This window comes from Lolium perenne, chromosome 7 (assembly GCF_019359855.2).
Source record: "Lolium perenne isolate Kyuss_39 chromosome 7, Kyuss_2.0, whole genome shotgun sequence".
Classification (NCBI taxonomy): domain Eukaryota; kingdom Viridiplantae; phylum Streptophyta; class Magnoliopsida; order Poales; family Poaceae; genus Lolium; species Lolium perenne.
Genome location: NC_067250.2, coordinates 132,560,290 through 132,584,511, shown reverse-complemented (window position 1 = coordinate 132,584,511; position 24,222 = coordinate 132,560,290). Strand labels below are relative to the sequence as shown.

The 24,222-nt window shown below is 43.0% G+C and overlaps 1 protein-coding gene and 1 pseudogene across 1 annotated transcript; both read left to right on the top strand.

The window, feature by feature from the left end:
- The first annotated feature begins 828 nt into the window (after positions 1 to 828).
- On the top strand, positions 829 to 2,330 carry LOC139833306 (uncharacterized; annotated as a pseudogene).
- Positions 2,331 to 3,618: 1,288 nt separating this feature from the next.
- On the top strand, positions 3,619 to 4,146 carry LOC127304020 (uncharacterized). The gene has a single exon (XM_051334731.1). The coding sequence runs from the start codon at positions 3,619 to 3,621 to the stop codon at positions 4,144 to 4,146; it is 528 nt and encodes a 175-aa protein (XP_051190691.1).
- Positions 4,147 to 24,222: the final 20,076 nt, after the last annotated feature.

Genomic DNA, 24,222 nt, shown 5'->3' with positions numbered 1-24,222 from the left:
ATATAATTAAACTAGAAAATAAACTAATCATGCAAATCAACGAAGTAGATGAACATATTACATCTAGGCAAGAGACTAAGGATGTGTTCGGTTTGAGAATTTGGTGGAATGGAACGGGTTGGTTCCACACCCAGCAGCCATCCCTGTGTTCGGTTGAGTAGAGGAACGGAACAAAGCGATTCCCCACGAGCGAATATACCCTGCAGATGCGGAACGAGATGGTTCGACCGATTTGGTGGAATGGGAAGAAACCGGTGTATCTCACCGCATGGACGAAAAAAAAAGAAAACTCACCCGAACGGCCAAACCCAACCCTATCTCTCCCCGCGCGTCCTCTCCCAACCCTTTGCGCCGCCGCTCGCCCTCGGCCCGCCGCTCGCCCTCGCCCCCGCGCGCCGCTCTCTCCCCCTCGCGCCGGACCTCTCCCCCGCTCGCCGCCCTCTCCCCCGCGCGCCGCACCTCTCCCTCTCCCTCTCCTCTCCGGCGACGTCCTTCCCTCTGTCTGGTTCGGGCGGCGGCGATTCTTCCGCGTGCCGGCGGTCAGGGCGGGCGCGGCGACGGTATGTGAGCCGGTGGTGAAAGGGTTCCAGGCGGAGGCACTTGCTGCAGGTATGTGTCCCTGTGCTTTCCCCTGTATTATCCATATACTGTGCAGTTTGGTCGAATTGATTTGCTTATGTATGTCCAACTTGATTGTAAAATATGTCCAATTTGGTCGAATTGATTTGCTTATGTATGTCCATAAACCATCTCGTGGAGAATCACTTTGATTTGCTTATGTATGTTCAACTTGATTGTAAAATATGTGCATTGTAGATGGGCAAGAATATGGATAAACGAAAAAAGATGATTAGGGGAGCCGCTGTTTTTGCTGTTTGCGCTGCAATTGTTGTAGCAGTTCGGGCTATAAAAAGGAAAAGAAGACCACGTATAAGCTATGGGCCAATGCATGAACGGGATCGGCAGCGAATTGAATATCTCAATAGTAAAATTTGGCAATGCGATATCACATGTAGAAATATGTTAAGATTCGAAAGAGCTCCTTTCTTTAAACTTTGTGACATATTGAGGGATCGCAAGTTGCTAGAAGATAGTGTTCATTTGAATGTGGAGCAACAAGTGGCGATGTTTTTGCACACTATTGGACATAATGTTCGCAACAGGGTTGTGGCAACCAATTTTGGTAGATCATTCTCCACAATCAGCATATATTTTAAGCGTGTCCTCCATGCCATTGGTGAACTACGTAATGAATATATCAGGCCACCATCATTGGAGACTCCAGAAAAAATAGCAGGAAACTCTCGGTTTGACCCATAGTTTAAGGTACTAGCTAAAACTATTTCTTAGCTATTTAGGATACACTTCATATCATATAACATTTGTCACTATATAGGATTGTATTGGAGCAACTGATGGCACACATGTGAGAGCATCTGTTCCAAAAGATATGGAAGATGCTTTTCGTGGTAGGAAAACATATACCACTCAAAATGTGATGGCAGCGGTAGATTTTGATCTTCGCTTCACATATGTGTTGGCTGGTTGGGAGGGGTCAGCACATGATGCATGTGTTTTAGCTGATGCATTAGCACGTGAGAGAGGCCTACAAGTACCAGAAGGTAACAAAATGACTTTAGATATAATTTTCCATATGTTATCCAAACAATTGTCACCATAATGTGTTTTAGTTTTAGGCAAATACTATCTAGTTGATGCCGGATATGGAGCCAAGCGCGGTTTTTTGCCACCTTTTCGTAATGTGAGATACCATTTGAACGAGTGGGGCAGCAATCCCGTCCAAAATGCGGAGGAGCTATTCAACCTTAGGCACTCATCTCTACTGATGACGGTAGAGCGAGCTTTTGGATCACTCAAGAGGAGATTCAAAATTTTAGATGATGCCACACCATTTTTCACTTTCTTGGTACAAGTGGACATTGTTGTAGCTTGTTGTGTTCTTCATAATTATGCACTATCTCAAGGAATTGATGAATTCATTATACCGGAGGTGACTTGGAGCACACAACCAATCCGGACACAAAGCCAACAAGCAAGAGACCATAGGGACATGATAAACGGTAGGCAACAAATGGCTAACCAAATGTGGGCGGATAGGCAGGCCTTGTATGGTCATTGAGTGTGCCATTCTTCATGTATTTGTACCGCTATGTATGTAACGAAACCATGTATTGAGTTGTGCTACATTTGTACTCTTTTATTGTAATGAAATCATATGTTTGTGATGCTAAAAATCAGGTTTTGGCAATATTTTTGTGGCTGGACAGAATGTACTCTTTTATTGCAATGGTACCATGTGTTTGTGATGCTCAAAATCATTTTTACCCTTGGTTTTGTTGGCTGGACAGGTATGGACAGCGTTGAAACCACCGACACATCCTAAGGGTCTGTTCGGTTTCAGAACCGAATGGAACGGAATGGAATCAAGTCGTTCCTTAGGACGATTCCTGCGTTCGTTTCTGGGATGGAACGGAACCAACGCGTTCCTCAAAAGCGAATATTCGTTGTAGATCCGGAACGAGCCCGTCCACCGAATCGGTCGAAAGAAGTGGAACGGGCTCTGTTATCGGGCTAATCCCTTCTTCCCCGCGACCTCCCCTCTCTCCCCTCTACCGGAACGAGGTGGATGGCGGACGAGCATGGCGCGGAGGCGGCCTCCCCTCTCTCCCCTCCACTGGCCCGAGGCGGGCGGAGCAGCGCGGCCGCGCCAGGCGAGCAGCGCCGGCAGATGGAGCAGAGCGGCCGCCAGTCAGATCAAGGTAGAGCGTGGCGGCGGTGACCGGGGCAGGCGCAAACGGGGAGGAGAAGGGCGGCCCTCCGTGCTCGCGGCCAGGACGGCGGGGGCCAGCGGCGCGGTGGCCGGCGAGGTCCCTCTCATCCAGGCCATGGTGGAGACGAAGCCATTCCACTAAATTAGGCCAATTATTGCTAATCCCTTTAAATTAGGCTAATTATTTGCATGTTTAGATTAATTACATTTGGTTCCATTCTATGCTTTCTCAAATCAACCGAACATGAGGATGGATGAAATGGGATGGGATGGGATGGAATGGAATGGAACCATTCCACCTTGTCCCAAAAACGAACACATCCTAAATCTAATCCGATTGCTAGAATTAGAAACTCTAGCGAGATTTCAAATACCGCCTCCATCCTACCAAAAGTGTCTCAATTTTATAAAAAATTGGATGTATCTACCTATTAAATAGTGTTTAGATACATCAATTTTTAATGAAGCCGAGAAACTTTTGGTGAGACAGAGGAAATATAAAAGACAAGATCATATCTCAAATAGAAAAGGCAGAATCACATACGATGCAACCGGAGTAGGCGTGTTCACCCTTCACCCGTACTGTTAGAGTATATCTCTTGTATAGATTGCCAGGCAATATCTGTAACACAATCCCTTCACCGATCTTGTTTATATTCGGTTTGGTAGGTTTAGATTGTTTTCTTGCCTTGCAAGACACTCTGTATTGTGCCATGTGTGGCGTTTTCCCTAAACCTCTCGTTCACATGGTATCAGACGCCCAGTAAACCTTCCAGCCTACGTAAACCAGCCCACCCCGATCCGATCTCCCTCTCCGCCACCGCCTCATGGCTGGCACCGATCTCTCCCTCTCTAGCGGCTCCGCCGCCGCCCTCAACAGCGGCTCCGCCGCCGCCCTCGCCGACCTGCCGGCCCCGGCATCCTCCTCCTCCCTCGCGATGAACATGGCCAGCATCAAGACGCACGTGCCCGTCGTCCTCGACCTTGCCAAATCCAACTACGCCAAGTGGCGCATGCTGATCACCGTCCTCCTCGGCAAGTATGATCTTACTGACCATGTCGCTATGCAGACACCCATGGAGGCTCGCACGCCGGAGCGGACACAGGCATACTTCATCGTCCGCTCCTGGCTATATGGCTCCATCAGCGAGGAGATCCTCGACATCATCATGGCGGACACCCAAACCGCCCACGACGCCTACACCCTCATCCGCAACCTCTTCCTCGACAACCAGATGACGCGCGCCATCCACCTCGAAGCCGAGTTCCGCGCGCTCGTCCAAGGTGATCACTCCGTCACCGCCTACTGCCATCGCCTCAAGTCCCTCTCCGACGCCCTGCGCGACGTGGGATAGCCGGTGACCGATCAGACCGTCGTGCTGACCTGCCTCCGCGGCCTCAACCCGCTTCGCCGACATCACTACCATGGTCACTGCTGCTTGTGACGGTAAAGCACACGTCCGTTGGTAACCCCAAGAGGAAGGTATGATGCGTACAACGGCAAGTTTTTCCCTCAGTAAGAAACCAAGGTTATCGAACCAGTAGGAGTCAAGAAGCACGTTGAAGGTTGATGGCGGCGGAGTGTAGTGCGGCGCAACACCAGGGATTCCGGCGCCAACGTGGAACCTGCACAACACAACCAAAGTACTTTGCCCCAACTTAACAGTGAGTTTGTCAATCTCACCGGCTTGCTGTAACAAAGGATTAGATGTATAGTGTGGATGATGATGTTTGCAGAGAACAGTAGAACGAGTATTGCAGTAGATTGTATTCGATGTAAAGAATGGACCGGGGTCCACAGTTCACTAGTGGTGTCTCTCCCATAAGAAATAGCATGTTGGGTGAACAAATTACAGTTGGGCAATTGACAAATAAAGATGGCATGACAATGCACATACATGTTATGATGAGTAGTGTGAGATTTAATTGGGCATTACGACAAAGTACATAGAACGCTATCCAGCATGCATCTATGCCTAAAAAGTCCACCTTCAGGTTATCATCCGAACCTCTTCCAGTATTAAGTTGCAAACAACAGACAATTGCATTAAGTATGGTGCGTAATGTAATCAACAAATACATCCTTAGACATAGCATTGATGTTTTATCCCTAGTGGCAACAGCACATCCACAACCTTAGAACTTTCTGTCACTGTCCCAGATTTAATGGAGGCATGAACCCACTATCGAGCATAAATACTCCCTCTTGGAGTTACACGTAACGACTTGGCCAGAGACTCTACTAATAACGGAGAGCATGCAAGATCATAAACAACACATAGATGATAGATTGATAATCAACATAACATAGCATTCAATATTCATCGGATCCCAACAAACGCAACATGTAGCATTACAAATAGATGATCTTGATCATGTTAGGCAGCTCACAAGATCCAACAATGATAGCACAATGAGGAGAAGACGACCATCTAGCTACTGCTATGGACCCATAGTCCAGGGGTGAACTACTCACACATCACTCTGGAGGCGACCATGGCGGTGTAGAGTCCTCCGGGAGACGATTCCCCTCTCCGGCAGGGTGCCGAAGGCGATCTCCTGAATCCCCCGAGATGGGATTGGCGGCGGCGGCGTCTCTGGAAGGTTTTCCGTATCGTGGCTCTCGGTACTGGGGTTATCTCGACGAAGGCTATATGTAGGCGGAAGGGTAGGTCAGTGGGGCGACGCGAGGGGGCCATACAATAGGGCGGCGCGGGCCCCTCCTTGGCCGCGCCGCCTTAGTGTGGCGCCACCTCGTGGCCCCACTTCGTATCTCCTCCGGTCTTCTGGAAGCTTCGTGGAAAAATAAGATCCTGGGCGTTGATTTCGTCCAATTCCGAGAATATTTCCTTACTAGGATTTCTGAAACCAAAAACAGCAGAAAACAAAGAATCGGCTCTTCGGCATCTTGTTAATAGGTTAGTGCCGGAAAATGCATAAATATGACATAAAGTACGTATAAAACATGTAGGTATTGTCATAAAACAAGCATGGAACATAAGAAATTATCGATACGTTGGAGACGTATCAGCATCCCCAAGCATAGTTCCTACTCGTCCCGAGTAGGTAAACGATAACAAAGATAATTTCTGAAGTGACATGCCATCATAATCTAGATCAATACTATTGTAAGTACGTGTAATGAATGCAACGATTCGAAGCAATGGTAAAGACAATGGTTAAACAATTGAATCATATAGCAAAGACTTTTCATGAATAGTACTTTCAAGACAAGCATCAATAAGTCTTGCATAAGAGTTAACTCATAAAGCAATAAATTCATAGTAAAGGCATTGAAGCAACACAAAGGAAGATTAAGTTTCAGCGGTTGCTTTCAACTTGTAACATGTATATCTCATGGATAGTTGTCAATACAGAGTAATATGATGAACGCGAATATGCAAGTATGTAAGAATCAATGCACAGTTAACACAAGTGTTTGCTTCTAAGATGGAAGAAGTAGGTAAACTGACTCAACATAAAAGTAAAAGAATGGCCCTTCGCAGAGGGAAGAATTTATTGCTATATTTGTGCTAGAGCTTTTATTTTGAAAACATAGAGAGAGCATAAAAGTAAAGTTTTGAGAGGTGTTTGTTGTTGTCAACGAATGGTAATGGGCAATCTAACCCCCTTGCCAGACAAACCTTCGAAGAGCGGCTCCCATGAAACATTTTTATTTTTGGGTGGCACTCCTTCCAACCTTGCTTTCACAAACCATGGCTAACCGAATCCTCGGGGTGCCTGCCAACAATCTCATACCATGAAGGAGTGCCCTTTTATTTTAGTTTTATTTAGATGACACTCCTCCCCACCTTTGCTTTCTCAAGCCATGGCTAACCGAATCCTCGGGTGCCGTCCAACAATCACGTACCATGGAGGAGTGTCTATTTTTGTAAAATTATGAAGGTTAATTAATTTGGGACTGGGAATCCCATTGCCAGCTCTTTTTGCAAAATTATTGGATAAGCGGATGAAGCCATGATACGTCTCCAACGTATCGATAATTTCTTATGTTCCATGCCACATTATTGATGATATCTACATGTTTTATGCATACTTTATGTCATATTTATGCATTTTCCGGCACTAACCTATTAACGAGATGCCGAAGAGCCAGTTGCTCTTTTCTGCTGTTTTTGGTTTTAGAAATCCTAGTAAGGAAATATTCTCGGAATTGGACGAAATCAACGCCCAGGGGCCTATTTTCACACGAAGCTTCCAGAAGACCGAAGGAGTCACGAAGTGGGGCCATGGGGCGCCGCCACAGTAGGGCGGCGCGGCCCAGGGGGGGCCCGCGCGGCCCTAGCGTGTGGGGCCCCCGTCAGCCCTCCGACTCCGCCCTTCCGCCTACTTAAGGTCTTCGTCGCGAAACCCCCAGTACCGAGAGCAACGATACGGAAAACCTTCCAGAGACGCCGCCGCCGCCAATCCCATCTCAGGGGATTCAGGAGATCGCCTCCGGCACCCTGCCGGAGAGGGGAATCATCTCCCGGGGGACTCTTCACCGCCATGGTCGCCTCCGGAGTGATGGGTGAGTAGTTCACCCCTGAACTATGGGTCCATAGCAGTAGCTAGATGGTCGTCTTCTCCTAATTGTGCTTCATTGTCGGGTCTTGTGAGCTGCCTAACATGATCAAGATCATCTATCTGTAATGCTACATGTTGTGTTTGTTGGGATCCGATGGATAGAGAATACTATGCTATGTTGATTATCAATCTATTATCTATGTGTTGTTTATGATCTTGCATGCTCTCCGTTATTAGTAGAGGCTCTGGCCAAGTTTTTGCTAGTAACTCCAAGAGGGAGTATTTATGCTCGATAGTGGGTTCATGCCTCCATTAAATCTGGGACAGTGAAAGAAAGTTCTAAGGTTGTGGATGTGCTGTTGCCACTAGGGATAAAACATCGATGCTATGTCTAAGGATGTAGTTGTTGATTACATTACGCACCATACTTAATGCAATTGTCTGTTGTTTGCAACTTAATACTGGAAGGGGTTCGGATGATAACCTGAAGGTGGACTTTTTAGGCATAGATGCATGCTGGATAGCGGTCTATGTACTTTGTCGTAATGCCCAATTAAATCTCACAATACTCATCATATCATGTATGTGCATGGTCATGCCCTCTTTATTTGTCAATTTCCCAACTGTAATTTGTTCACCCAACATGCTTATTCTTATCGGAGAGACGCCTCTAGTGAACTGTGGACCCCGGTCCATTCTTTTAATCGAATACAATCTACTGCAATACTTGTTCTACTGTTTTCTGCAAACAATCATCATCCACACTATACATCTAATCCTTTGTTACAGCAAGCCGGTGAGATTGACAACCTCACTGTTACGTTGGGACAAAGTACTTTGGTTGTGTTGTGCAGGTTCCACGTTGGCGCCGGAATCCCTGGTGTTGCGCCGCACTACACTTCGCCGCCATCAACCTTCAACGTGCTTCTTGGCTCCTACTGGTTCGATAAACCTTGGTTTCTTACTGAGGGAAAACTTGCCGCTGTACGCATCACACCTTCCTCTTGGGGTTCCCAACGGTCGCGTGCTGTACGCGTATCAAGACTGTTTTCTGGTGCCGTTGCCGGGGAGATCAAGACACGCTGCAAGGGAAGTCTCCACCTCCAATCTCTTTATTTTGTTTTTGTCTTCCTTTACTTTTATTTAGTACTTTGTTTGCTGCACTAAATCAAAATACAAAAAAAAATTAGTTGCTAGTTTTACTTTATTTGCTATCTTGTTTGCCATATTAAAAACACAAAAAAATTAGTTACTTGCATTTACTTTACTTACTTCATCATGTTTCCTCTTAATTTTACTTTAAAAGATATACCGGTAGGACAAGGGTCTATAATTGGAAGAGATAATATAGAAGAATTTTTCACCCATGTTAGTATGCATGAAGATTTTGAAGATATACCCCTGGCAAAAACTGTCCCTACCTATGAAGATGCCTCTCTTTGTTTGGTACGTGATACGTCTCCGAGGTATCGATAATTTCTTATGTTCCATGCCACATTATTGATGATATCTACATGTTTTATGCATACTTTATGTCATATTTATGCGTTTTCTGGAACTAACCTATTGACGAGATGCCGAAGGGCCAGTTGCTGTTTTCTGCTGTTTTTGGTTTCAGAAATCGTAGTAAGGAAATATTCTCGGAATCGGACGAAATCAACGCCCAGCATCTTAGAATCCCCGGAAGCATCCAGAACACCCGAGAGCCGCCAGAGAGGGGACACAGGCCCCCCAGATGATAGGCCGGCGCGGCCCAGGGGTGTCCCGCGCCCCCCTGTGGTGACACCGCCTCGTCGCCCCTCCGACTCCGCCTCTTCGCCTATAAAAAGGTCCTCGACCTAAAACCTCGATACGGAAAAGCCACGGTACGAGAAACCATCCAGAGCCGCCGCCATCGCGAAGCCAAGATCTGGGGGACAGGACTCTCTGTTCCGGCACGCCGCCGGGACGGGGAAGTGCCCCCGGAAGGCTTCTCCATCGACACCACCGCCATCTTCATCAACGCTGCTGTCTCCCATGAGGAGGGAGTAGTTCTCCATCGAGGCTCAGGGTTGTACCGGTAGCTATGTGGTTAATCTCTCTCCTATGTACTTCAATACAATAATCTCATGAGCTGCCCTACATGATTGAGATTCATATGAGTTTTGTATCACTATTCATCTATGTGCTACTCTAGTGATGTTATTAAAGTAGTTTATTCCTCCTGCACGGTGTAATGGTGACAGTGTGTGCATCGTGTAGTACTTGGCGTAGGCTATGATTGTGATCTCTTGTAGATTATGAAGTTAACTATTGCTATGATAGTATTGATGTGATCTATGCCTCCTTTCGTAGCGTGAAGGTGACAGTGTGCATGCTATGTTAGTACTTGGTTTGGTTATGTTGATCTGTCATGCACTCTAAGGTTATTTAAACATGAATATCGAATATTGTGGAGCTTGTTAACTCCTAAGACCGAGGGTTCGTGTAATCCTACACAGTTAGTGGTGTTCATCATCCAACAAGAGAGTGTAGAGTCTAGCATCTATCTATTTATTCTGTTATGTGATCGATGTTGAGAGTGTCCACTAGTGAAAGTATAATCCCTAGGCCTTGTTCCTAAATACTGCTATCGCTGCTTGTTTACTGTTTTACTGCATTTGTACTGTTTGCAATATTACCACCATCAACCACACGCCAGTCCTGGACAGCAAAGCACTTTTCTGGTGCCGTTGCTACTGCTCATATATATTCATACCACCTGTATTTCACTATCTCTTCGCCGAACTAGTGCACCTATTAGGTGTGTTGGGGACACAAGAGACTTCTTGCTTTGTGGTTGCAGGGTTGCATGAGAGGGATATCTTTGACCTCTTCCTCCCTGAGATCGATAAACCTTGGGTGATCCACTTAAGGGAAACTTGCTGCTATTCTAAAAACCTCTGCTCTTGGAGGCCCAACACTGTCTACAAGAATAGAAGCTCCCGTAGACATCAAGCACTTTTCTGGCGCCGTTGCCGGGGAGGAAAGGTAAAAGGCACTCATACTCCGGTTCAGTAACAAGATGCTTTTACTGGCGCCATTGTATTTGTGCTCGAAGCTATTTCCTTTAGATCCTGCAATTGCATCTTTTTGTTTCTTGTTTACACTAGTTAGGCATAATGGACAACAATGAGCTTCTTATTCTATTTCCTGATTTAAGACATGGATGGTTTGATCCGAAAATTAAAAAACCCATGGAACATATTAGTATGAACACATTGAACACTATTGTTGCTAATGATATGGAAAATTCTAAGCTTGGGGAAGCTGGCTTCGATGAGCATGATCTTTTTAGTCCACCAAGCATTGAGGAAAAAAATTTCTTTGATGATACTTTGCCTCCTATTTATGATGATTATAATGATAGTAGTCTTTTGGTACCGCCTGTTATGGAGGATAAATTTGATTATGATTACAATATGCCTCCTATATTTGATGATGAGAATAATAATGATAGCTACTTTGTTGAATTTGCTCCCACTACAACTAATAAAATTGATTATGCTTATGTGGAGAGTAATAATTTTATGCATGAGACTCATGATAAGAATGTTTCATTTGATAGTTATATTGTTGAGTTTGCTCATGATGCTACTGAAAGTTATTATGAGAGAGGAAAATATGGTTATATAAATTTTCATGTTACTAAAACACCTCTCTATGTGCTGAAATTTTTGAAGCTACACTTGTTCTATCTTCCTATGCTTGTTACTTTGCTCTTCATGAACTTGTTTATTTACAAGATTCCTATGCATAGGAAGCATGTTAGACTTAAATGTGTTTTGAATTTGCCTCTTGATGCTCTCTTTTTGCTTCAAATACTATTTCTTGCGAGTGCATCATTAAAACTGCTGAGCCCATCTTAATGTCTATCAAGAAAGAACTTCTTGGGAGATAACCCATGTGTTTATTTTACTACATTAATTTTGTTTTATATTTGTGTCTTGGAAGTTGTTACTACTGTAGCAACCTCTCCTTATCTTATTTTATTGCATTGTTGTGCCAAGTAAAGTCTTTGATAGTAAGGTTCATACTAGATTTGGATTACTGCGCAGAAACAGATTTCTTGCTGTCACGAATCTGGGCAAAATTCTCTGTAGGTAACTCAGAAAATTATGCCAATTTAAGTGAGTGATCCCCAGATATGTACGCAACTTTCATTCAATTTGAGCATTTTCATTTGAGCAAGTCTGGTGCCTCAATAAAATTCGTCTTTATGTACTGTTCTGTTTTGATAGATTCTGCCTTTTATTTCGCATTGCCTGTTTTGATATGTTCGATGGATTTTTCGATTCCATTGACTTTTAGTAGCTTTGTGCAATGTCCAGAAGTGTTAAGAATGATTATTTCACCTCTGAACATGTATATTTTGATTGTGCACTAACTCTCTAATGAGTTGTTTTGAGTTTGGTGTGGAGGAAGTTTTCAAGGATCAAGAGAGGGAGATGATACAATATGATCAAGAAGAGTGAAAGCTCTAAGCTTGGGGATGCCCCGGTGGTTCATCCCTGCATATTTCAAGAAGACTCAAGCATCTAAGCTTGGGGATGCCCAAGGCATCCCCTTCTTCATCGACAACATTATCAGGTTCCTCCCCTGAAACTATATTTTTATTCCATCACATCTTATGTGCTTTGCTTGGAGCGTCTGCTTGTTTTTTTTGTTTTTGTTTGAATAAATGCTGGTGTGGGAGGGAGACACGCTCCGCTGGTTCATATGAACACATGTGTTCTTAGCTTTTAATTTTCATGGCGAAGGTTGAAACTGCTTCGTTAATTGTTATATGGTTGGAAACAGAAAATGCTACATGTAGTAATTGGTATGATGTCTTGAATAATTTGATACTTGGCAATTGTTGTGCTCATGTTTAAGCTCTTGCATCATATACTTTGCACCTATTAATGAAGAAATACATAGAGCTTGCTAAAATTTGGTTTGCATAATTGGTCTCTATAAGGTCTAGATAATTTCTAGTATTGAGTTTGAACAACAAGGAATACGGTGTAGAGTCTTATAATGTTTACAATATGTCTTTTATGTGAGTTTTGCTGCACCAGTTCATCCTTGTGTTTGTTTCAAATAACCTTGCTAGCCTAAGCCTTGTATTGAGAGGGAATACTTCTCATGCATCCAAAATCCTTGAGCCAACCACTATGCCATTTGTGTCCACCATACCTACCTACTACATGGTATTTCTCCGCCATTCCAAAGTAAATTGCTTGAGTGCTATCTTTAAACAATTCAAAATTTATCACCTCTGATTTGTGTCAATGTTTTATAGCTCATGAGGAAGTATGTGGTGTTTATCTTTCAATCTTGTTGGGCAACTTTCACCAATGGACTAGTGGCTTCATCCGCTTATCCAATAATTTTGCAAAAAGAGCTGGCAATGGGATTCCCAGTCCCAAATTAATTAACAAAAAAATAGACACTCCTCCATGGTATGTGATTGTTGGACGGCACCCGAAGGATTCGGTTAGCCATGGCTTGAGAAATCAAAGGTGGGGAGGAGTGTCATCATAATAAAACTAAAATAAAAAGGCACTCCTTCATGGTATGAGATTGTTGGCAGGCACCCGAAGGATTCGGTTAGCCATGGTTTGTGAAAGAAAGGTTGGAAGGAGTGCCACACAAAAATAAAAATAAAATGGGAGCCGCTCTTTGAAGGTTTGTCTGGCAAGGGGGTTAGAGTGCCCACTACCATTCGTTGACAACAACAAACACCTCTCAAAACTTTACTTTTATACTCTCTTGATGTTTTCAAAACCAAAGCTCTAGTACAAATATAGCAATCAATGCTTCCCTCTGCGAAGGGCCTTTCTTCTACTTTTATGTTGAGTCAGTTCACCTATTTCTCTCCACCTCAAGAAGCAAACACTTGTGTGAACTGTGCATTGATTCCTACGTACTTGCATATTGCATTTGTTATATTACTCTATGTTGACAATATCCATGAGATATACATGTTACAAGTTGAAAGCAACCGCTGAAACTTAATCTTCTTTTGTGTTGCTTCAATACCTTTACTTTGAATTATTGCTTTATGAGTTAACTCTTATGCAAGACTTATTGATGCTTGTCTTGAAAGTACTATTCATGAAAAGTCTTTGCTATATGATTCATTTGTTTACTCATGTCATTTACCATTGCTTTGATCGTTGCATTCATTACATATGCTTACAATAGTATGATCAAGGTTATGATGGCATGTCACTCCCGAAATTATCTTTGTTATCGTTTACCTGCTCGGGACGAGCAGAAACTAAGCTTGGGGATGCTGATACGTCTCCGACGTATCGATAATTTCTTATGTTCCATGCCACATTATTGATGATATCTACATGTTTTATGCATACTTTATGTCATATTTATGCGTTTTCTGGAACTAACCTATTGACGAGATGCCGAAGGGCCAGTTGCTGTTTTCTGCTGTTTTTGGTTTCAGAAATCATAGTAAGGAAATATTCTCGGAATCGGACGAAATCAACGCCTAGCATCTTAGAATCCCCGGAAGCATCCAGAACACCCGAGAGCCGCTAGAGAGGGGACACAGGCCCCCCAGATGATAGGCCGGCACGGCCCATGGGTGGCCCGCACCCCCCTGTGGTGACACCGCCTCGTCGCCCCTCCGACTCCGCCTCTTCGCCTATAAAAAGGTCCTCGACCTAAAACCTCGATACGGAAAAGCCACGGTACGAGAAACCATCCAGAGCCGCCGCCATCGCGAAGCCAAGATCTGGGGGACAGGACTCTCTGTTCCGGCACGTCGCCGGGATGGGGAAGTGCCCCCGGAAGGCTTCTCCATCGACACCACCGCCATCTTCATCAACGCTGCTGTCTCCCATGAGGAGGGAGTAGTTCTCCATCGAGGCTCGGGGCTGTACCGGTAGCTATGTGGCTAATCTCTCTCCTATGTACTTCAATACAATAATCTCATGAGCTGCCCTACATGATTGAGATTCATATGAGTTTTGTATCACTATTCATCTATGTGCTACTCTAGTGATGTTATTAAAGTAGTTTATTCCTCCTGCACGGTGTAATGGTGACAGTGTGTGCATCGTGTAGTACTTGGCGTAGGCTATGATTGTGATCTCTTGTAGATTATGAAGATAACTATTGCTATGATAGTATTGATGTGATCTATGCCTCCTTTCGTAGCGTGAAGGTGACAGTGTGCATGCTATGTTAGTACTTGGTTTGGTTATGTTGATCTGTCATGCACTCTAAGGTTATTTAAACATGAATATCGAATATTGTGGAGCTTGTTAACTCCGGCATTGAGGGTTCGTGTAATCCTACACAGTTAGTGGTGTTCATCATCCAACAAGAGAGTGTAGAGTCTAGCATCTATCTATTTATTCTGTTATGTGATCGATGTTGAGAGTGTCCACTAGTGAAAGTATAATCCCTAGGCCTTGTTCCTAAATACTGCTATCGCTGCTTGTTTACTGTTTTACTGCATTTGTACTGTTTGCAATATTACCACCATCAACCACACGCCAGTCCTGGACAGCAAAGTACTTTTCTGGTGCCGTTGCTACTGCTCATATATATTCATACCACCTGTATTTCACTATCTCTTCGCCGAACTAGTGCACCTATTAGGTGTGTTGGGGACACAAGAGACTTCTTGCTTTGTGGTTGCAGGGTTGCATGAGAGGGATATCTTTGACCTCTTCCTCCCTGAGATCGATAAACCTTGGGTGATCCACTTAAGGGAAACTTGCTGCTGTTCTACACACCTCTGCTCTTGGAGGCCCAACACTGTCTACAAGAATAGAAGCTCCCGTAGACATCAGTACGCATGATGGAAACTAGATTATTAGTCTCAACCCCATGATACAACACATGTTTCTTACACTTTCTGATATGGAGAGGGGAGAGAAGAGAGATTTTGTTTTAAAAGTCCTAGTGCGAGAATTTGAGGATATAGCCAAAGAAGCTAGAAAAGTTTTTATTAAGCATGAGATGCTTGGTATGTTCACCGATTTTAAAAGAACACTTGAAAAGATGGATATGGGTAGAATTAAGTACACTAATAATGTTAATGATGGTGGGGAGATTAAAGCACCAATACCTTGTAAGCTCCTAGCAATGCATGAAGCTCTAGATGATAATTATGCTTGGCTTATTCCTGAAAATTTGTTTGATGAGAGTAGCAAGCCCAAGACTAATGAAAAGGGAGCCTCTGAAACTTATGTGTCGAAAATACAATGCATGGTTGAGAAAACTCCAAACCCGCTGTAGATGCATCATCTCTTGATAATACTTGATACACACTTTCTGCGCCTAGCTGAAAGGCGTTAAAGAAAAGTGCTTATGGGAGACAACCCATGATTTTACTACTGCACTTTTATTTTATATTTGAGTCTTGGAAGTTGTTACTACTGTAGCAACCTCTCCTTATCTTAGTTTTGTTGCATTTTTGTGCCAAGTAAAGTCGTTGATAGTAAGGTTCATACTAGATTTGGATTACTGCACAGAAACAGATTTCTTTGCTGTCACGAATCTGGGCCTAATTCTCTGTAGGTAACTCAGAAAATTATGCCAATTTACGTGAGTGATCCTCAGATATGTACGCAACTTTCATTCAATTTGAGCATTTTCATTTGAGCAAGTCTGGTGCCTCAATTAAATTCGTCTTTACGAACTGTTCTGTTTTGACAGATTCTGCCTTTTATTTCGCATTGCCTGTTTTGCTATGCTTGATGGATTTTTCTATTCCATTAACTTTCAGTATCTTTGTGCAATGTCCAGAAGTGTTAATAATGATTATGTCACCTCTGAACATGTGAATTTTGATTGTGCACTAACCCTCTAATGAGTTGTTTTGAGTTTGGTGTGGAGGAAGTTTTCAATGATCAAGAGAGGAGGATGATACAATATGATCAAGGAGAGTGCAAGCTCTAAGCTTGGGGATGCCCCGGTGGTTCACCCCTGCATATTTCAAGAAGACTCAAGCGTCTAAGCTTGGGGATGCTGATACGTCTCCGACGTATCGATAATTTCTTATGTTCCATGCCACATTATTGATGATATCTACATGTTTTATGCATACTTTATATCATATTTATGCATTTTCCGGCACTAACCTATTAACGAGATGCCGAAGAGCCAGTTGCTGTTTTCTGCTGTTTTTGGTTTCAGAAATCCTAGTAAGGAAATATTCTCGGAATTGGACGAAATCAACGCCCAGGGGCCTATTTTGCCACGAAGCTTCCAGAAGACCGAAGGGAAGACGAAGTGGGGCCACGGGGCGCCGCCACACTAGGGCGGCGCGGCACAAGGGGGGCCCGCGCGGCCCTAGCGTGTGGGGCCCCCGTGTGGCCCCCTGACCTGCCCTTCCGCGTACATATAGTCTTCGTCGCGAAACCCCCAGTACCGAGAGCCACGATACGGAAAACCTTCCAGAGACGCCGCCACCGCCAATCCCATCTCGGGGGATTCAGGAGATCGCCTCCGGCACCCTGCCGGAGAGGGGAATCATCTCCCGGAGGACTCTTCACCGCCTTGGTCGCCTCTGGAGTGATGAGTGAGTAGTTCACCCCTGGACTATGGGTCCATAGCAGTAGCTAGATGGTTGTCTTCTCCTCATTATGCTTCATTGTCGGGTCTTGTGAGCTGCCTAACATGATCAAGATCATCTATCTGTAATGCTATATGTTGTGTTTGTTGGGATCCGATGGATAGAGAATACTATGTTATGTTGATTATCAATCTATTACCTATGTGTTGTTTATGATCTTGCATGCTCTCCGTTATTAGTAGAGGCTCTGGCCAAGTTTTTACTCTTAACTCCAAAAGGGAGTATTTATGCTCGATAGTGGGTTCATGCCTCCATTAAATCTGGGACAGTGACAGAAAGTTCTAAGGTTGTGGATGTGCTGTTGCCACTAGGGATAAAACATTGATGCTATGTCCGAGGATGTAGTTATTGATTACATTACGCACCATACTTAATGCAATTGTCTGTTGTTTTCAACTTAATACTGGAAGGGGTTCGGATGATAACCTGAAGGTGGACTTTTTAGGCATAGATGCATGCTGGATAGCGGTCTATGTACTTTGTCGTAATGCCCAATTAAATCTCACAATATTCATCATATCATGTATATGCATTGTCATGCCCTCTCTATTTGTCAATTGCCCAACTGTAATTTGTTCACCCAACATGCTATTAATCTTATGGGAGAGACACCTCTAGTGAACTATGGACCCCGGTCCTATTCTTTAACATCGAATACAATCTACTGCAATACTTGTTCTACTGTTCTCTGCAAACAATCATCATCCACACTATACATCTAATCCTTTGTTACAGCAAGCCAGTGAGAATGACAACCTCACTGTTTCGTTGGGGCAAAGTACTTTGGTTGTGTTGTGCAGGTTCCACGTTGGCGCCGGAATCCCTGGTGTTGCGCCGCACTACATCTCGCCGCCATCAACCTTCAACGTGCTTCTTTGCTCCTACTGGTTCGATAAACCTTGGTTTCTTACTGAGGGAAAACTTGCCGATGTACGCATCACACCTTCCTCTTGGGGTTCCCAATGGACGCGTGTTGTACGCGTATCAAGCTCTTTTTCTGGCGCCGTTGCCGGGGACTTGAAGAAAAGTTACACCACAAAGATCTCTAACTCCCACATCAACTACGCGCCAGCTATTTTTCTGGCGCCGTTGCCGGGGAGATCAAGATACGCTGCAAGGGGAGTCTCCACATCCCAATCTCTTTACTTTGTTTTTGTCTTGCTTTATTTTATTTACTACTTTGTTTGCTACACTAAATCAAAACACAAAAAAAATTAGTTGCTAGCTTTACTTTATTTGCTATCTTGTTTGCACTCTATATTAAAAACACAAAAAAATAGTTACTTGCATTTACTTTACTTGCTTCATCATGTTTCCTCCTAAGTTTATTCTTAAGGATGTACCGGTAGGCCGAGGGTCTATCCTCGGGAAAAATAATATAGAAGATTTTTTCACTCATATTAGTACGGTTGAAGATTTTGAAGATAGACACCTGGTAGAACTTGCTCCAACTTATGAAATTGCTGCTGCTTCTTTAGTACACATGTTAGAAGCTAGATTTGTTAACCTCAACCCCGTAATGCAGCATATGTTCCTTACACTAAGTGATATGGAAGAAGGAGAGAAGAAAGATTTTGTCCTAGAAACCCTTCTTAAAGAATTTGGTGATGTAGCAAGGGAAGCTAGAAAGGTCTTTACTAAATATAATATGCTTGGATCTTATAAAAACTTTGCTAGTACCCTTCAAAAGATGGAAAAAGATAGGCAAAAGTACACTAATAAAGTTAATTATGAGGGGGATATTAAAACATCAATACCTTGCAAGCTCTTGGGAATGTGCGAGGCACTAGAAAAGAATTTTAATTGGATTGTTCCTGAAGATTTGTTTGATGAGAGTAGCAAGCCTAAGGGTAATGAAAAGGGAGCCTCTGAAACTTACATAGATAAGATACAATGCATAGTTGAGAAAACTCCACACCCCGCTGTTGATACATCGTCTCTTGATAACACTTGATATACACTTTCTGCGCCTAGCTGAAAGGCGTTAAAGAAAAGCGCTTATGGGAGACAACCCATGTTTTTACTACAGTACTTTTATTTTATATTTGAGTCTTGGAAGTTGTTACTACTGTAGCAACCTCTCCTTATCTTAGTTTTGTGCATTATTGTGCCAAGTAAAGTCGTTGATAGTAAGGTTCATACTAGATTTGGATTACTGCGCAGAAACAGATTTCTTTGCTGTCACGAATCTGGGAAAAATTCTCTGTAGGTAACTCAGAAAATTATGCCAATTTACGTGAGTGATCCTCAGATATGTACGCAACTTTCATTCAATTTGAGCATTTTCATTTGAGCAAGTCTGGTGCCTCAATAAAATTCGTCTTTACGAACTGTTCTGTTTTCACAGATTCTGCCTTTTATTTCGCATTGCTTGTTTTGCTATGCTTGATGGATTTTTCGATTCCATTGACTTTCAGTAGCTTTGTGCAATGTCCAGAAGTGTTAAGAATGATTCTGTCACCTCTGAACATGTAAATTTTGATTGTGCACTAACCCTCTAATGAGTTGTTTTGAGTTTGGTGTGGAGGAAGTTTTCAAGGATCAAGAGAGGGAGATGATACAATATGATCAAGGAGAGTGAAAGCTCTAAGCTTGGGGATGCCCCGGTGGTTCACCCCTGCATATATCAAGAAGACTCAAGCGTCTAAGCTTGGGGATGCCCAAGGCATCCCCTTCTTCATCGACAACATTATATGGGTTCCTCTAGTGAAACTATATTTTTATTCCATCACATCTTATGCACTTTGCTTGGAGCGTCGGTTTGTTTTTGTTTTTGTTTTGTTTGAATAAAATGGATCCTAGCATTCTTTGTGTGGGAGAGAGACACGCTCCGCTGTTGCATATGGACAAATATGTCCTTAGGCTTTACTCATAATATTCATGGCGAAAGTTTCTTCTTCGTTAAATTGTTATATGGTTGGAATCGGGAAATGATACATGTAGTAATTGCTAAAATGTCTTGGATAATGTGATACTTGGCAATTGTTGTGCTCATGTTTAAGCTCTTGCATCATATACTTTGCACCTATTAATGAAGAAATACATAGAGCTTGCTAAAATTTGGTTTGCATAATTGGTCTCTCTAAGGTCTAGATAATTTCTAGTATTGAGTTTGAACAACAAGGAAGACGGTGTAGAGTCTTATAATGTTTACAATATGTCTTTTATGTGAGTTTTGCTGCACCGCTTCATTCTTGTGTTTGTTTCAAATAAACCTTGCTAGCCTAAGCCTTGTATCGAGAGGGAATACTTCTCATGCATCCAAAACACTTGAGCCAACCACTATGCCATTTGTGTCCACCATACCTACCTACTACATGGTATTTCTCCGCCATTCCATACTAAATTGCTTGAGTGCTACCTTTAAAATTTCCATTCTTCACCTTTGCAATATATAGCTCATGGGACAAATAGCCTAAAAACTATTGTAGTATTGAATATGTACTTATGCACTTTATCTCTTATTAAGTTGCTTGTTGTGCGATAACCATGTTCCTGGGGACGCCATCAACTACTCTTTGTTGAATATCATGTGAGTTGCTATGCATGTTCGTCTTGTCTGAAGTAAGGGAGATTTACCACTAAAATGGTTAGAGCATGCATAATGTTAGAGAAGAACATTGGGCCGCTAACTAAAGCCATGATCCATGGTGGAAGTTTCAGTTTTGGACAAATATCCTCAATCTCATATGAGAAAATTAATTGTTGTTACATGCTTATGCATAAAAGAGGAGTCCATTATCTGTTGTCTATGTTGTCCCGGTATGGATGTCTAAGTTGAGAATAATCAATAGCGAGAAATCCAATGCGAGCTTTCTCCTTAGACCTTTGTACAGGCGGCATAGAGGTACCCCTTTGTGACACTTGGTTAAAACATATGCATTGCGATGATAATCCAGGTAATCCGAGCTAATTAGGACAAGGTGCGGGCACTATTAGTATACTATGCATGAGGCTTGCAACTTGTAGGATATAATTTACATAACACATATGCTTTATTACTACCTTTGACAAAATTATTTCTTGTTTTCAAAATCAAAGCTCTAGCACAAATACAGCAATCAATGCTTCCCTCTTCGAAGGGCCTTTCTTTTACTTTTATTGTTGAGTCAGTTCACCTATTTCTCTCCATCTCAAGAAGCAAACACTTGTGTGAACTGTGCATTGATTCCTACATACTTGCATATTGCACTTGTTATATTACTTTACATTGACAACTATCCATGAGATATACATGTTACAAGTTGAAAGCAACCGCTGAAACTTAATCTTCCTTTATGTTGCTTCAATACCTTTACTTTGAATTATTGCTTTATGAGTTAATTCCTATGCAAGACTTATTGATGCTTGTCTTGAAGTACTATTCATGAAAAGTCTTTGCTATATGATTCATTTGTTTACTCATGTCATTTACATTGTTTTGATCGCTGCATTCATTACATATGCTTACAATAGTATGATCAAGGTTATGATGGCATGTCACTCCAGAAATTATCTTTGTTATCGTTTACCTGCTCGGGACGACGAAAACTAAGCTTGGGGATGCTGATACGTCTCGACGTATCGATAATTTCTTATGTTCCATGCCACATTATTGATGATATCTACATGTTTTATGCATACTTTATATCATATTTATGCATTTTCCTAAGACTAACCTATTAACGAGATGCCGAAGAGTCGATTCTTTGTCTGCTGTTTTTGGTTTCAGAAATCCTAGTAAGGAAATATTCTCGGAATTGGATGAAATCAACGCCCAGGGGCCTATTTTGCCACGAAGCTTCCAGAAGACCGAAGGGGGGCCACGGGGCGCCGCCACACTAGGGCGGCGCGGCCCAAGGGGGGCCCGCGCGGCCCTAGCATGTGGGGCCCCCGTGTGGCCCCTGACCTGCCCTTCCGCCTACATATAGTCTTCGTCGCGAAACCCCCAGTACCGAGAGCCACGATACGGAAAACCTTCCAGAGACGCCGCCGCCGCCAATCCCATCTCGGGGGATTCAGGAGATCGCCTTCGGCACCCTGCCGGAGAGGGGAATCATCTCCCGGAGGACTCTTCACCGCCTTGGTCGCCTCCGGAGTGATGAGTGAGTAGTTCACCCCTGGACTATGGGTCCATAGCAGTAGCTAGATGGTTGTCTTCTCCTCATTATGCTTCATTGTCGGGTCTTGTGAGCTGCCTAACATGATCAAGATCATCTATCTGTAATGCTATATGTTGTGTTTGTTGGGATCCGATGGATAGAGAATACTATGTTATGTTGATTATCAATCTATTACCTATGTGTTGTTTATGATCTTGCATGCTCTCCATTATTAGTAGAGGCTCTGGCCAAGTTTTTACTCTTAACTCCAAGAGGGAGTATTTATGCTCGATAGTGGGTTCATGCCTCCATTAAATGCAGGACGTGTGAGAAAGTTCTAAGGTTGTGGATGTGCTGTTGCCACTAGGGATAAAACATTGATGCTATGTCCGAGGATGTAGTTATTGATTACATTACGCACCATACTTAATGCAATTGTCTGTTGTTTTCAACTTAATACTGGAAGGGGTTCGGATGATAACCTGAAGGTGGACTTTTTAGGCATAGATGCATGCTGGATAGCGGTCTATGTACTTTGTCGTAATGCCCAATTAAATCTCACAATATTCATCATATCATGTATGTGCATTGTCATGCCCTCTCTATTTGTCAATTGCCCAACTGTAATTTGTTCACCCAACATGCTATTTATCTTATGGGAGAGACACCTCTAGTGAACTGTGGACCCCGGTCCTATTCTTTAACATCGAATACAATCTACTGCAATACTTGTTCTACTGTTCTCTGCAAACAATCATCATCCACACTATACATCTAATCCTTTGTTACAGCAAGCCGGTGAGATTGACAACCTCACTGTTTTGTTGGGGCAAAGTACTTTGGTTGTGTTGTGCAGGTTCCATGTTGGCACCGGAATCCCTAGTGTTGCGCCGCACTACATCTCGCCGCCATCAACCTTCAACGTGCTTCTTGGCTCCTACTGGTTCGATAAACCTTGGTTTCTTACTGAGGGAAAACTTGCCGCTGTACGCATCACACCTTCCTCTTGGGGTTCCCAACGGACGCGTGCTGTACGCGTATCAGATGCCCAAGGCATCCCCTTCTTCATCGACAACATTATCAGGTTCCTCTAGTGAAACTATATTTTTATTCCATCACATCTTATGTACTTTGCTTGGAGCGTCGGTTTGTTTTTGTTTTTGTTTTGTTTAAATAAAATGGATCCTAGCATTCATTGTGTGGGAGAGAGACACGCTCCGCTGTTGCATATGGACAAATATGTCCTTAGGCTTTACTCATAGTATTCATGGCGAAGGTTGAATCTTCTTCGTTAAATTGTTATATGGTTGGAAACGGGAAATGCTACATGTAGTAATTGGTAAAATGTCTTGGATAATGTGATACTTGGAAATTGTTGTGCTCATGTTTAAGCTCTTGCATCATATACTTTGCACCTATTAATGAAGAAATACATAGAGCTTGCTAAAATTTGGTTTGCATAATTGGTCTCTCTAAGGTCTAGATAATTTCTAGTAAGAGTTTGAACAACAAGGAAGACGATGTAGAGTCTTATAATGTTTACAATATGTCTTTTATGTGAGTTTTGCTATACCGCTTCATAGTTGTGTTTGTTTCAAATAACCTTGCTAGCCTAAACCTTGTATCGAGAGGGAATACTTCTCATGCATCCAAAATCCTTGAGCCAACCACTATGCCATTTGTGTCCACCATACCTACCTACTACATGGTATTTCTCCGCCATTCCAAAGTAAATTGCTTGAGTGCTACCTTTAAACAATTCAAAATTTATTACCTCTGATTTGTGTCAATGTTTTATAGCTCATGAGGAAGTATGTGGTGTTTATCTTTCAATCTTGTTGGGCAACTTTCACCAATGGACTAGTGGCTTCATCCGCTTATCCAATAATTTTGCAAAAAGAGCTGGCAATGGGATTCCCAGTCCCAAATTAATTAACAAAAAATAGACACTCCTCCATGGTATGTGATTGTTGGACGGCACCCGAAGGATTCGGTTAGCCATGGCTTGAGAAAGCAAAGGTGGGGAGGAGTGTCATCATAATAAAACTAAAATAAAAAGGCACTCCTTCATGGTATGAGATTGTTGGCAGGCACCCGAGGATTCGGTTAGCCATGGTTTGTGAAAGAAAGGTTGGAAGGAGTGCCACTCAAAAATAAAAATAAAATGGGAGCCGCTCTTTGAAGGTTTGGCTGGCAAGGGGGTTAGAGTGCCC